The sequence below is a fragment of the Blastomyces dermatitidis genome, assembly GCF_000003525.1.
Source record: "Blastomyces dermatitidis ER-3 genomic scaffold supercont1.2, whole genome shotgun sequence".
In the NCBI taxonomy this organism is placed as follows: Eukaryota; Fungi; Ascomycota; class Eurotiomycetes; order Onygenales; family Ajellomycetaceae; genus Blastomyces; species Blastomyces dermatitidis.
The window spans coordinates 4,594,333-4,610,204 of record NW_025544775.1 but is presented as its reverse complement, the minus strand read 5'-3'; the positions used below and the strand labels follow the sequence as shown (position 1 = coordinate 4,610,204).

Here is a 15,872-nt window from a genome sequence, read left to right as displayed (position 1 = left end):
ATCATTGATTGCTATAAGTTCTGAAAATTATGATCTATCACTTGCTATGTGGCATCTGATGCCACTATCTCATATAGTGAGAGAATTCTTGTGAGATTCTATAAAACAGACTGACACATTGATAACCTCTGCAAGGTTTGTCATCTGATAGGTCTCTGATTTATCTGTAATAAATAGTTAAGTTCTATTCTTACTATTGTTCTTTTTCTTCTTTTCCTTGAATTTCTTTATTCTTGCAGCATTGTTTATTCTTCAATTATTCAGAGTACTGTCTGAATTGATCAATCAACAGATGTTAAAGTGAGATCTCTCATATTCAGAACATGTAGGTGAATTTCCTGATCTCTGATGATTTTAGAAGCTCTCTTGTATACTGCTACAATCACATTCAGTATAGTCTTCACGGGCCAGATTCAATGTATTGTTATTAAAATTGATAGATGTAGTAATTATTGTATCTGTTGTAGCTGTTGTAGCTGTGTTAACCGCAGAATCTATATTCTGCAGATTCTTTTTATCTTTTGAAGAATCAAGCTGTGAACAGATTTCCTTCATGAGAAGATCAATATTCAATATCACAGCTGTGAATTTAAAATCCTGTATCTTCTCTATTTTCTTCTGCACATAATTCCTTCAATTGTTGAGTAGAACTGAGTAGAAGGTATTAAATATTCATACATCTGAGAGAGAAGTATTTAACATCTTCAATTTTGTAATAATGAACTGAAACTTATCAAAGAATGTGTGTAGATTGATAACCTGTATGTCATTAAGAGATATGAATTTCAGAACTGTCTCACAGTGTAACTGTGTTTTAGAGACAGAGTATTTCTGTTCAATTGCATTTCATAGAGTATAAGTAATTCAATTTTCATCATACTTGAAGAAACATGATCTGACACCTGCACTCAAGAAGTTCAAGATGAATGTGTAGAGTCATCAGTTTCTGATGTTTCAGAATGATACTCATTCATCATCTCTTTGTAAACAGTTCTGAGTCTGTTATTTCTCTATTATATATCAGCACTCTGCATCAATCAGTTTTAATTTCATGAAGATGCTTCATATAATGTAATTAAATGTATTAGTCAGACTGTTTAATCTCATAGTATTCTTGACATCTTTCTTGAATTGAGAGATTACCTTGTCAACACAGCTATTCAGTTTATAATGATTGAATTTCAATCTTTCACTGAGATTAGAATTTCATGTGACTGTACAGACTGTTAATGTAATGATAGAATAATTATTAATATTCTGTAATTGATCTGTAGAGAATGAGAATCTCTGTTGACAGAGTTTTTTCAGTTATAGTTCAAGTTCTAGAACTCTTTGCTTCTTCTTGTTCATCTCAAGTATTATCTTGAGATGCTTTATCTGTTAATCTGATATTGCCTCATCTGAACAGTAGACATCTGAGTGTTCAATATTCTTATCAAGAGAACCAGCTTCATCAAGCTGTTAAGTAGATCAGAGAGTCAGTCTGATCATGTCAGAAGCTGTATTCAAACCAGCTTCAAATTGAGAGAGTGTTACAGAGTGTTCTTCAATGAAGCTTTCAAAAACTTCAGAAGAATGTTCACTGACAGAGTATAAGTATGAAGAATTATCATCAACTTTAACTGATTCAGTGAAAAGAATACAAGATTGCAAACATATATATAAGTAAGATTGTGTTGAATCTGTCATCTTAGTATTTATTTATTGAATTCTTGCTAATATTGTTCTCTTTTTCTTGCTTTTTTTTTTTTTTTACAAATGTGATGCATTTTCTGCAAGCCTCTTTTTTAAGTGAGCAGTAGTATTATTAATTATCAAGATCTCAAATGCATTAATACTGATAGAATAACACAATTTTAACTTCTGATGAGTGTATCAAATGAAGCAGTAGTTTAAATAATGAGTATATTAACAAGAAATTCTGAATTGACAGTGATTTTATACAAAATGAGTCTCATAACCTGTGAAAGGTGTAAAGCTTGTGTGATTGAAAGATTGCTAGCTTTGTGAAAAGTTATATGATGAAGGGATTAGTAAGCCAGATCACGTGACCTGACAGAATCAGTTATACATGCTTTTTAATTGATTAATGAGCTGAATGAATGAATAAATAAGTGAATTGAAAGATTGAAAGTCAATTACCAACTGATTATTACTGTATTATGCGAGGTCAGAGTCATGATTATGTAATGAGGTCAAGTGACGCACTTAGCAAGGTCAAGTTTTCTGCTTCCTGTCTTAACAAGAAGACATGATGGTAGAATTCTCTTACATAAGCTCCGTGGCTTCTGTAGACTACTGGGGCAAAAGAGCTCGATCATCATCAGCGCCTACTGATAGAAGGGCCGATCAACCGCGGGATCTTCAACACTCTCTCTCAGACCAGCTATCACAGAGTACAGTACTTTTTCTCAGTGACTCTCTTCAGTGATCTTCTCACAATGACTTCTTTTTAATAATGAACTGAATCACTCAGTTCTAGAACTTATGAGACTTCTAAAGCATACTTCTGAAATGTCTCTTGACACTGTTAAAATGTTCAGAGTATTTGTTAGGAATTTTTAAGTTCATTCTGAGATCAAACTCATGCATGTTGATCACAGCAGAGCTCACACTTAACAGTCTCATAATCTGTAGACTACTGAGGCAAAAGAGCTCGATCATCACTAGCGCCTGCTGATAGAAGAGCTGACCAACCGCGGGACTCTCAACAGGTCCGTAGGTTCCTAGTGTTGGTGATTACTACACCTACTCTAGTCACGTGCCACCTCAACCTATTCATTTAGGTAACTCGCGTAGTTAGATTACAACACAACAACGTTATCCTTCAATATCTAGTGTTGAGCATGTATACAGAAAACTTTGTTGGAGCTACTACACAAGCCCTAACCCACGTGACCCACACACATATATTTAGCTTTCACTAGCTACTAGTTAGATAACAATAACAACCAACCAACGTTCAACCTCTCTCACAGGTTATGAAGCCCTTGCACTTCTACGAAGCGTTATAACCATGCAATAATCATACAATAAGCTTTTCAAATAGCTGCTTTTTTCATTCAAATACCCCATATCAAATGCCTGTCAATACGAGATCAATCAACCGCGAAGAGATCCCAGAGAATCAGATAGCTGGATCCTTTTCAACATCAATAACCGCGCGAAGACAACAAGAATAATCAAGCCCAAGATAATCCTCCAGAACGCGAAGATATGACAGACTGCAATGAAGCCGCCATTCTGAGACAGCATATTGCTCAGTTGAATGACAAGAACACCAAAAATCCTGATAATGATGCCCAATAACAATGCCAATAACAATACCAATATCAAAAATACTGTGGATCCGGAGGTCAGATTTCACAAAACCATAATCATAATCAAAACCATAACCCCGTGGTATCAACGATATCATGGATATAACCATAACCCGTGGTGTCAATGATGTCACGGACATAATCATAACCATAACCGCCAATATCGACGCCAAAACGATGGATATACCGATAACGATGCCAGGCCACAGTGCCTACGATGCCAGGCCCCAGTGCCTATATGATGCCAGGCCACAGTGCCTACGATGCCAGGCCCCAGTGCCTATATGATGCCAGGCCACAGTGCCTACGATGCCAGGCCACAGTGCCTACGATGCCAGGCCCCAGTGCCTATATGATGCCAGGCCACAGTGCCTATATGATGCCAGGCCACAGTGCCTACGATGCCAGGCCCCAGTGCCTATATGATGCCGGGCCACCGATTGCCCATATGATGACCTATGCCGATGACCTATGCCTATGCCTATGACGATGAAAACCACAAAAATAATAAGAATGAGATCCCGCGGCGTTAGAACAACTGGGGGTAATACCAATACTGAAAGGACGGATTTGGGCGTTCTTCTTGCATGTTTTTTATGTTTTTTCATGTATGGAGCTAGTCATTATGAGGAAACTAGACTCTACTTTTTGTAATTAATTTTTATTGCAGATTTGAATGATTTGGGCGCTTTTGACTGCGTGGGTTAACTGGCCTGCGTAGCATGGGGGGGTGTTGGAGCTACTACACAAGCCCTAACCCACGTGACCCACACACATATATTTAGCTTTCACTAGCTACTAGTTAGATAACAATAACAACCAACCAACGTTCAACCTCTCTCACAAACTTGACCTCACTAAGTGCGTCACTTGATCTTATTATGTAAGCTAATCTTGTAAATGTGGCTTATGCTCTTGGAGGATAACGTTGTTGTGTTGTAATCTAACTACGCGAGTTACACTAAATGAATAGGTTGGGGTGGCACGTGACTAGGGTAGGTGTAGTAATCACCAACACCCCCCCTTGCTACACCGTGGCCTATAAGCCGCCACCCGGGGCCTCCCCCATCCTCAAATCTTTTGAAAATGCAATAATAATTAATTACATCAATCAGACCCTGATTTCCTTATTAGGAAAGGCGTCTGTACAGTAATAACTGTAAAAATCAAGAAATACATGCAAAATCCATTGATCCGCTGTATCATCATTACCATTCAATCATTCCTTTCTGATCTCTTTCAAACCAATCCTTTTGACAAAATCTTCAAACGCAGGCTTCGCCAGTGGCTTGGTGAGCCCATCAGCTATGTTCACTGTAGAACCAACATGTTCCATCATGATTTCCCCTTTTTCAATCAAATCACAGAGAATATGATATCTAATCTCAATGTGATGTGACCTTCATATTAAGGATTCCCCCTTTGCTAGATCAATTGCTCCCTTATTGTCAACTCATAGATGCGAGCATATTTTCACTTTTCCATTATTCATCAACTCAGCATCATATAACATATCATTCAATCAGATTATCTCACAAGCTGTCTCACTAGCTGCAATATATTCAGCTTCTATGATTGATTTGATAATAGATGTCTGTCTCTGCAACTGTTATGAGATCAGTGACCTGTTAATCAATATAACATAGTCAGTAGTCAATTTGTATTGAGAATCTGCTCTCACCCAGTTCAAATCACAGTATGTCACAGAACTCAGGCCTACATCACTGATCTTCTTTCTGTATAATATATCATGGTTTTTCATCTTCTTGACATAACATAGAACATGCTTCAACACTGCTCAACATGCTTTGTATGAATGTGAGTTAAAACATGAGAGATAGTTGACTGCAAATGCCAGGTCTGACCAGCTGCTTGAGATCAAATATTGCAATGATCTCAATTCTTGACAATATCTCATAGCTGTAAAGTCATCATCCAATCCTCCCCCCTCATCAGGTGAGAATTCCAGTCATATGCTGGCCATTATCAGAGTGCCAGCTGAATTCATCTTATTCATGCTGAAATCTTCAAGAATCTCCTCAATATAATGACTCTGTGTAACCACTAGATCATCATTTCTCTGATGTTTAACCTTCATCTCAAGATATGACTTAGTCTCTTCAACATTCTTTATCTCAAATCTCTTTGCAATCTCTCTCAATACTCAGTCTAATTACTGTTCTTGAGATCTCATTATCTGACAATCATCAACATGCAATGTCAGATAGATCTTGCAGACAGAGTGATATAGAAATTCATCATTATAAGATGATATCTTGAATTCTAATATGATGAGGTGTTCTGTTGCTAGGAAATACCATACTCTTGCAGCTTGCTTCATTTCATATAGACTCTGGCAGAGTAGTCTCATCAAGCCCCCTCTGCTGTGCTTAACACCTGTGAGCAGTTGTATATAGATCATCTCATTCTGTGATAGTATGTCATTCAAAAACACAGATACATAGTCAATCAATTTAATCTTTCATTCTTTGACAGTTAATATAGTGAATAGGCTGTGTGATATAGGCCCTGATACCACTGCAGCATACAATCTCATATAATGAATACTCTGCTGTTGCAAGAACTCTCTAATCACTCAGTGAGCTCTAAAGTGAATGATTTCTCTCTTATTATTGAATTTCTGATTATATACTCATTTATCTGTAAGAATATTCATTTCCAGAGTCTTCTCAATAACAATATATATCTTCTTCTGTTCAAATATTTTAATCTTCTTTTTCATTGCTTCATGTCAATAGTCTCAGTCTGAGCTTCTCTTGACTTTCACCAGCATAGTTGATTGATCTGTCAGAATACTTAGAACAGAATCATTCTTATTAATGAGGTCTTCAGACTCTTCATTCATGACAAGCTGTGTCTCATTATCTAGAAGATAGATTGAATCAATTGCATTCTCTAAGTCTTCATTGACAATCATCTTTAAAACATCTGGCTTTTTCTTCACTAGGTGTTGTAGTAAGCAGTGCTGTCATCCTTCTCTGGCATTCAGAATGTTCAATTTATTAGACAATTCATTGAATTCCCTCACTGTATTTACAGGTGTATTTGCATCCATGTCAAGAGCTTCATCAAATATGACATCTCATGCAATCTCAAGACAACATGCAACAGAATCCCACACATGATATTGATGTAATTCTTGATATTCAACCAGCTGTCATTTCCTGCCATCAGTTCTATCTGTGAGCTTATTTGACACTTTCAAATCCTTCTTGTAGACCTTGCACCCTCATCTTCATATTCAATGAACAGAAGGTTGCACCTCAGTCCACACTTTAAAAGGTGTAAGTGATGTTTCTTTCTTACATTCAAATATCTTCATTGATGTTGAGAATGTGTTGATCATCATGATCACAGCTTGCATTGCTTCATCTCAAAGTTCTCTTTCTAATTCACTATCAAATAGTAGGCTTTGCATCTTTTCTGCAACTATTCAATTCACATGTTTCACTGAGTCATTCAATTGTGATGTGTCAGGTGTAGTTATTTCATATGCTATTTCTTTGCTCTGACAGTAGGTCTTAAGTTCTTGACTTTTGAACTCTTCTTCATCATCCCAGTGTAGGGTTTCAACTCAATATTGTGTAGTTGTCTCAATACCTGTGATGAAGTTCATTAATCTTGCAGTAGATTCTCTCTTTCTCATCATAAGAATTACTCATCTATAACGGGTTGCATCATCTGTTATACTCAATCAGTAGCTTGCACCCTCTCTAGTGAGAGTGTCATTCTCATTGAAAAGTGTTTTTCCACCCCCTGCCAGATCAATGAAGAATCTCATTACCAGCTTGACAGCTTGTGTCATAGATACAAAGGTTGAACATGTCATTTTTGCCTGTACACAGGTCTTGCAGAATGGCAAAGCTCTGTCACTCTTTATTCTCATTTCTAGTCATGAATCTGCTGTCATTTTTGCAATATCTACAGGATTCAGATGTTCTAGCTTTTAATGTCATTGCATCATTGTAAGTTCTATAATCTTTGTATCATTTCTTTCAGATAGTGTCAATATTGTGTCATTATTCTTTATTCACAGTGTATTCACAGGTTCAAAATCATCATTGAGTATAGTAAATCAGATCAAGTCTCTGTATATAACTGACTTTTCTATCTCATAGATATCTCTATCATTCAATCTTACAGTAAATGAGAACATTCTATCAGGAGACATAAGCAATATGACATGATTATTTTCATATATCAGTTGTTTGAAGATATAACCTTGACATATGAGCTTACTCATGCTCATAAGATTCACTTTCAATTTTGAAATATAATGAACACTGCTTAGCAGCATATCTGCTTCTTTAACAGGTATCTTGATATTCTCTATAGTCATAGCTGAGACTATCATTCTGTCTGTCATTTTCAACATCACTTTCACCTTCTGAGGTTTTGCCATGACAAGATCCCTGTGGGGTGTGACATGGGCGCCCGATTCAGAGTCTAGAATCCAGGTATCTTTTCCTGTCTGGTCACTCGCATAGGCCTTTTCTTTGATGCAAAATACTTGCTTCATAACATTGTGAATAGGAGCAGCACCTGTATTCTCCGCATCCTTGTCTTTATCCTTGTTTCTATTGGTGTTGGAATTCGAATTTGAAGGACATTTCTCAGAGTATTTCTTTCAACAGTCAGTCTGAATATGATCAACCTTTTGATAATGATAGCAGGTCCTTGCATCATTACCTCTATGTTCAGATTTGAATTCAGTGTTCTTGTTCTTGTCATTGTCTTTCTCTTTGTCCTTGCCTTTCTTATGCTTATCTTGCGCGTTGTTGATAGAATTTCTAGACACATCAGTATTTACTTCATTCACAGCAGAGAGCTGTAAAAGAATATCACAGCACAGACTCATAAAATTGTTCTCTAAGAGTTGAGTATTATCTTTGTCAATTTGATTCATTTAATTCCTTATAAATGAGGCTCAACCTCTGTTGACTTCTGTAAGCAGTCTGTTAAAAAACACAACATCTGAGATCTCATATTCTAGACAGATATAATCAGTTCTTATAGCAATCAGACATTCAATGAAAGCTCTGTCAGATTCTTTGCTTTTAAAGATCATTTCAATAAGCTCTTCAAATAAATGAGTTCTGTATACAGCAGACCTCTCAGAAAAGTTATTCTCTATAATAGTTCATAGAGCATAAGCTGATAATTTGAACTCCTTGAGTATAGTGAAATGAGCCTTGGTCTGCAGAACAATTGCAGACCACATGTAATTATATAATCAAAGATTGTGTTCTTTTCAGAAATGTTGCATGTTCATAGTGACATTCTCATCAAGGCTATTATCTTCAAGAATATCATCAGTTTCAGACTGCTCTGCAGTCAAAAGAATTTCCTCTCTTCACATTGAGTAGTTAATGAATTCAGTGAGAACAATCAGTCTTTTGATGAGTCTTACTTGGCTTCTGAATTCTTCAAGAACTTTCATTATGACAGATGTCTTCTCTTTCTGTTAAAGGTATTCTGTCAGGTCTGCTCCCATCTCATCATCTGCAGAGTCACCCCTACTGATCTTCATCCGCTCAACCTCATGCTGAAGTCTTGCAATTTCTAGTCTCATGTGAGTCTCCTCACTCGCTGAGCTATTGTTGTTCCGGCCACTTGGGCCCCCCGCATTGCCTGACATCTCACTGATGATGCCTTCAACCGAGTCTTTGTATATGTTGGACTCATCAGACTGTTCTTCTGTGATGGTTTTGTCCGGCTCAAACGCCCCAGGAGCTGCCTTCTGATTTGTTATTGGTGTTAACAGTGATCTGTGATCTTGTGTTTGCTGCTCTGGTGTTTTCTCATTTTTCCATCTTGGAGGCATGTATTCTTTTGTTAAGTCAGGCGTCCCCCCGGATCTTAGATTAATCATGGGTTCAATCACTCAATAAATCATCTAGGCACGCTTGTAACGATGCGTGGAGATGTCAATTGCATGTTATTTTGCAGCTTTTCATTGCGTAGAGAGCTTCATAACCTCTTGGAGAATAACATTGTTGTGTTGTAATCTAACTACGCGAGTTACACTAAATGAATAGGTTGGGGTGGCACGTGACTAGAGTAGGTGTAGTAATCACCAACATATGCCACTATCTGATCTCACTTAATACATCTTTTCTTATAATTTGAAATCACTTAATTATTTATCATCAATTCTACAATCAATTCAAAATTAATTTAATACTGAAATTATTCTTGAATTTAGTAATAAAGTAAGTATTTATATAATTTACACTGAATTAATTATTAATTGATTTTCAATCAATTGTTAATTACTTAAATATATAGAATAAATTTATTTTTATTACTATAATTAATTAATAATTAATTCAGAATCAATTTAAAATCAATTTAAAATCAATTTAATACTGAAATTATTCTTGAATTTAATAATAATACTAAATTAATTATCAACTGATTTTCAATCAATTATTAATTATTTAAATATATAGATTAAGTTTATTTTTATTACTATAATTAATTCAGAATTAATTCAGAATTAATTTAAAATCAATTTAAAATTAATTATTAAATATTTTTATCTTGATATATTTTAAAATTCTGTAAAATATCTCTTTATATTCTATATGAATTTATCTGTTTATTTAATTGATTATGAATTAGCTATATATACTTTAATTAATTAATAAGCTAAATAAATAAGTGAATTGAAAGATTGAAAGTTAATTATTAACTGATTATTACTGTATTATATGAGATTAGAGTCATAATTATATAATAAGATTAAGTAATATACTTAGTAAGATTAAGTTTTCTACTTTGTAATATTAAGTGTTACGGTCTTTGCGGCTATTAGCCGTGGCAATCTCTCTAAATCACGTGATCAATCACTATATTAACTGTGATTCTTATCTCAGTAAGCTTAAATACTTCTTCAGATATTTATTGCTGTTTTAATACTGAATTGATAATTATATTATAAGCTAACCTTAAATAAGTAATAAGCTAACTTAAATAGTAAAATCAGATTATATAAGTGATAATATCTTATAAAGTATCTGAGAAGAAACAGTTTTTAATTATTATTATTATTATTATTATTCTTCAATTATAGATGTATGTAGTCAGAGACTATGACATCTACCTGAGAACTTTAGTTCTCAGAGTTTTTTCTATGTCTGTAAAGTTAACTATTATACATTCATCAATTTCAGATATGCAAAATCAGAAAATTCCAGCTCAGAATACAAAAACTGTTTACAAATTGCAGTGTTTTAACATCTTTTGATACTTTGAAATCATTTGACAATATCATGACAAAAGAAAAGAGAAAAAGAACACAGTCTCAAAGATAGACACATTAAATAAATAGATAGAAAGAAATTGAAAGAAAAAGATAAAGAAAAAGATAAAGTAAAGAGAGACTATAATAAAACAAATTATTAAAAGAGAGTGTATAGCTGTTTTAACAGACTATATCTGATTAATTTCCTTCTCTTCATACTCAGATAATTCTGAATTTAGTCATTTTCTTATAGCTGCTTGAGTTTCTGATAGAAAGTCTATTAAGTATTTAATTCCTGTCTCAGTTGAGAATAAGAATCTTATATTTAATTAATTTAGATTATACTTCTCTTTCAATCTGACTCTGAGACTATTGTATAATGCACAGTGCATTATAATATACTCAGAATTCTCATTTGTATTGCAGAATGAGCATTCTATTGAGTCAAATCTATCATCAAATCTTTGTATATAAGATTTGAAATAGTCATGTCCTAGTTTCAGCTGTATTATAGATGAGAATATTTTCTTTTTACATTTAATTAAACAAGATTTTCACTTGAGTTTTATTTCAAATCTTGAATAATGTATACTCTTCTTTTGTTTCTGCCAGCTTGCATTTCACTTGTCTAAATAAGATTCTTTTATTTTTCTCTTTATAAAAGACCAGGATACAATTTTTTGAATAGATCTACTTAATTCTGCACTCTTTTTTGCAGCTGAATCAGCTAATTCATTACCATGAATATTCATGTGAGCAGGAACTCAGTGCAGATGAATTATCAGCTTTGATATTCTTCTCTTTTGAATTTTTAAAACAGAGTTTAAGATCAGTTCAAGATTCATTTGATCATTATGAATCTGACTATTTCTAAGTCTTTTTAAAGCAGCTTGACTATCAGAGAATATTTATATCTCTTTCAAACAATTTCCTCTTTTATAAGATTTTATTTCAATGAGTTTGAAAGCTTTCACTATTGCAAATAGTTCAGTATCAAAGACTTCACATTCAGAGCCTAGATTTCAGAAATCTGAGATAAAATTAATATTATCTTCAGTATAAGCAATGCCTGCGCCTAATCTATTCAAGTTCTCATTTTTTGAGTCATCTGAATAAACCAGAATAGAGTCTTTTATATTGATTGTAGAAATTCTCTTCAAATACTGTTCATATTCTTTCTCTTTTGATAGTTCACTTATTTGTAAGTCTATAAGAGATTCAAGCTTTTCTCTCCAGAGAGATAACTTCTCATGATCAACTTTTTCAACATTTAAAGAAGAAAATTGATTTTTAATCAGAGAGCATAGTCTGTACAGTTGAGAAGACATTTTCTTTGAAGAATTATTTTCATTCCAATCAAGAAATCTATTCCAATCCAGTTCATTTCCAGAGTTAATTGGTGGAAATGAAGAAGAGACTCTTTCTCTGATTATATGATTTGAGCTCATCTTTACAACTCTCAGAGCATAGTTCATACAGGCCTTTTCAAATCTAATAGCAGGAGGAGGAATTGAAGCTTCAATTTCCATTGCTTTAATAGGAGATGATTTGAATGCTTTCAGAATTCTTCTCAAGGCTCTGTTTTGCAGACTTTGAAAGAGTTCAGTGAAATTCCCTTGATTATTCCATCAAACTTGAACTTCATAATCAGCTACTGATGTGATACAGGCTATATATAACTGTCTCATAGCCTGAAAGGATAGACCTCTCTCTGTATTTGATAGTCTGATTATGTTGTTCAATAGTCTTTCTGCCTTGACAGTTCTTTGTTGAATGTGATATTTAAAATTCAACTTGGAGTTTAACCATACTCCTAATCATTTGACATTTACACTGGGTTTAATCTCTCTATTTAAAAGAGTTAGAGATAGTTCTTTCTCATTGAGTCTAGAAAAGAAATGAATTAACTCAGTTTTATTCATATCAAATTGAATTTGATTGATATCTGCTCTAACAAAGATTTTCTTTGCAGCTTCTTCAATTACTTTCAAATTCTCTTTGATAGTTTTTGAGCTGTAGACTAGACCAATATCATCCACATAACTCGGAGATTGCACTATTCTCATATTTCTATTCTTGAATAGATATGCAGTGTATAGACTGGCCGCCGGGACCATGAATTTCACGTTTGGTCCCATTTGGTCTGGTCCCATACATTTCTTGGCGTGAATCCCGCTGGGACTGGCTATCAAAAAAACATGTAAAGTGACTATATATCAGATCTTAAAATGGAACCATGACTTGAAAAAAATGAGAAAGTGGTCCCATTTGGTCCCATTTAGTCCCATTCTTGGCATAAAGTTACTATTTTTAGACATTTTAAGGTTTTTTTTAGACTATTTTTAATTTTTTAAAAAGTAACGCTTTTTGGTAACGCTCAAATGAGATTTAAAGTCATTTAAAGCAATAAAAATAATTTAAAATGAGAAGTGGAAATCATGGTCCCATTTGGAAAATGTGACAAGAGTAGACAGTAAGTCCCACTGGGACAGTATGGGACCACTATATAATGTTAAAACCGTGTAATGGGATCAGTCAAATTGGTAATGGGACTATCAAAAAATCTGGTCCTGGTCCCAGACACGGTCACACGGTCAGTCTAGCAGTGTATATTGCAAATAAAATGAGTGAGATTGAAGATCCCTGTGGTACTCCTATTTTTATCTCAGTCTTGTCTTGTTTCATTCCATCAAAGAAGAGTTGTATAATTCTTTTAGACATAAAACAGTTAACTCATTTTATTAGAGAAAGTGGCAGTTTTAATATCTTCAATGTCTGAATTAACTTTGACTTTGAAACATGATCAAATGCTTTCTTTATATCAATAAAAACTGCAGTTGAGACCAGACCCTCATGCTTTGCTATTTGAATATTATGAACAACTGAGAGAACAGTGTCAATTGCAGAACACTGTTTTCTACCTCCCATTTGTTCACTGAATAAAAGAGAATCATCTATAGAGCTTATAAAAGATAGTTGAGTAGCTATTATCTTTTCTAAAACCTTTCCTAAACAGTTCAATAGAGATATTACTCTATATGACTTAGAAATTGAAGTTTTTCTATTAGGTTTTGCAAGAATCACTCCAGTGACTTCTCTCCAGCATTCAGGATGATATTCATTTTTCAAGAGATTGAAAAAGAGCTCAAAATATTCATTCTTTAAGTAGGAATATGTATTTTGAATAATCAAGTGATTAATTGAATCAGGACCTGCAGCAGTTTTAACAGAACTTGAGAAGATAGCTGACTCTAATTCATCTTATGTAAGATCAGGCCATTCCCAGTCATTTTCATCAATGTAGTTGAGAAGTGATATATTCTCTTCCTCTGAATCTGAATCTGAGTCTGATGAGTTCTGAAAGAGAATTCTCATGAAAGCTTGATATTTTTCCTCAAAAGAGTTTGCTGTATATGATTCATTCTGAAACTCATATTCTAAGGCTGAAAGTTTTGCTACACTTCTTGTTTTAGTATAGTTAAAAGCTTTAAAAATTTCCTTCCCTTGTACTTCTTCAAGAAATTTATTCCAGCAGTCTGTTTTAGCTCTTTTGATATCTGAAAAATATTCATTTCTGACAGCTTTGAACTCTTCATCAGATATTACATCATTTTTTCAATCTCTTCTAGCAGTAGCTAATTCTTTTCTTTTAGATGAGATATTCTCATTTCATCAAGGTTTTGAATACTCAGAAGATTTTCTTTTTGAAATATTATCTCTAACACTTGTTAGAATAATAGATGTAATAAGCTTCACTCTATTCTCAAGCATTTCATTTGAGATATCTTGACCAGAATTTCAATATAGCTCATTCTGTCTTTCAGATTTTAGCTGTTTTATGCTTTCTTCAACTGCTTTCCAATCAGCTTTTTCAAAGTTATACTGATTAGAGAGAAGAGGATTTTCACTCATTTGTTTTTCACTCAGTTCAATATCAAATTGAATAATCTCATGACCTGATTCTGATGTCTCATTTGAATTAATAAACCAGTTTACAAGTCTTCTTTTCATTAGATTTTGTGACATGAAGGTTAGATCTATAATAGACTTCTGTTTCATGCCTTTTCTAAAGAATGTTTGTTGATCAGACTTATTAACCAAATCTATTGAATGCTCAAAGGTTCATTCAATCAGATTATCAGCTCTCACTGCTCTCTTGCATTCTGAATTTCATCAGAGATGATGTGCATTGAAATCTCCTGCAATTATAGAGTTTCTTGATGGAGTTATGTTCAGAAATCCTCTATCAATTGTTCAGATATTGTTATTTTTCTTCAATGACTTTTCATTATAGATATTTATGAGCTGTATAGTATCAAACTCATTTTCTTTATCTATAATATCACTCACCAGAATATCAGGATCAGACATGATATCAAATCTTAGATTAAATTGATATCTTGATCTCTTTCTTTCATAGATCACTACTCTTGACTTTATCTCAGACTTTTGAGATAAAAAGCAGTAGTAGCTTGAATGAGAAATAACATATTTTTGCTCAGCATCAAAATTCGGCTCCTGAAGCAGTATAAAATCAACTTTTTGTTCAAATGCAATTTGAAGACAAGAATAAATACAATTTGAGTTTCTATTCACATTATTTTGAATAAATGTGATTTTTGAAGAGTTTTTAAACTTTTTTTGTTGTTTTTGTTGTATATTCATACTAAAAGAGAGTAGAGTAGAATCTAATCACTATCATCAGATAGTAGATTATAACTGTTCTGAAAAGTAGGAATCTCAACTGCTTGCATTATATCTAGTTTATCATCAGAGTCATTTCTCAATTCTCTAATCTTAACAGGAGTTTGAGGATTCAAGTTCTGTTTACATTTAGCTGAAGAGTTGAAGTTTGAAGACTTAGATAGTTGAGAGTTTCTTCTTTTTGAGCTTGCAGTTGTGAGTTTACTGGCTTGACTCTTCTCTTCAGTTCTAGATTGACTTTGAGCTTCATCTTTTCTCCAGTTCTTTTGAGTTCTAGGAGCAAACATACATTCTTTTGAGTTAGATGCATGTTTTTCTTTGCAATTAGAGCACTTAAGCAGAGTGTGTTGACAAATTTCACCTCTTTTTGAGCATGTTTCACATTTATGCTCACTAGTTTTGTGATCTCTGGCACAGAATGCACATTTTGAGTCTCTAAAACATGAGATTGCAAAGTGTCCATATCTTTGACAGTTTGAACACTGTGTTTGAGCTTTGAGATTCATCCTTGAGTCTTTGTATTCATGAACTCCTCATTTTCAAATCTGCTACTCTTACTTCAGAGATCTTTGACTGTTCAA

General features: G+C 33.8%; 3 protein-coding genes across 3 annotated transcripts; 1 reads left to right on the top strand and 2 right to left on the bottom strand.

The window, feature by feature from the left end:
• Window positions 1-2,862: 2,862 nt before the first annotated feature.
• On the top strand, window positions 2,863-4,167 carry BDCG_16471 (uncharacterized protein). Its single transcript, XM_045425700.1, has 2 exons — window positions 2,863-3,522; window positions 3,545-4,167. The coding sequence occupies exons 1-2, from the start codon at window positions 3,417-3,419 to the stop codon at window positions 3,805-3,807; spliced, it is 369 nt and encodes a 122-aa protein (XP_045279827.1). The 5' UTR covers window positions 2,863-3,416; the 3' UTR covers window positions 3,808-4,167.
• A 4,638-nt stretch (window positions 4,168-8,805) lies between these two features.
• Window positions 8,806-9,165, bottom strand: BDCG_16470 (uncharacterized protein; the record flags this gene model as incomplete). Its single annotated transcript, XM_045425699.1, has 1 exon — window positions 8,806-9,165. The coding sequence occupies one exon, from the start codon at window positions 9,163-9,165 to the stop codon at window positions 8,806-8,808; it is 360 nt and encodes a 119-aa protein (XP_045279826.1).
• A 6,110-nt stretch (window positions 9,166-15,275) lies between these two features.
• Window positions 15,276-15,754, bottom strand: BDCG_16469 (uncharacterized protein; the record flags this gene model as incomplete). The annotated part of the gene is made up of 2 exons (XM_045425698.1): window positions 15,276-15,554; window positions 15,581-15,754. 2 exons carry the CDS (start codon window positions 15,752-15,754, stop codon window positions 15,276-15,278), a joined length of 453 nt encoding a protein of 150 aa, XP_045279825.1.
• Between the last annotated feature and the right edge of the window lie 118 nt (window positions 15,755-15,872).

What these genes read in the sequence shown, in the direction of transcription:
- BDCG_16471 (XM_045425700.1), top strand. Translation starts at nt 3,417, where the DNA reads ATGGATATAACCATAACCCGTGGTGTCAATGATGTCACGGACATAATC.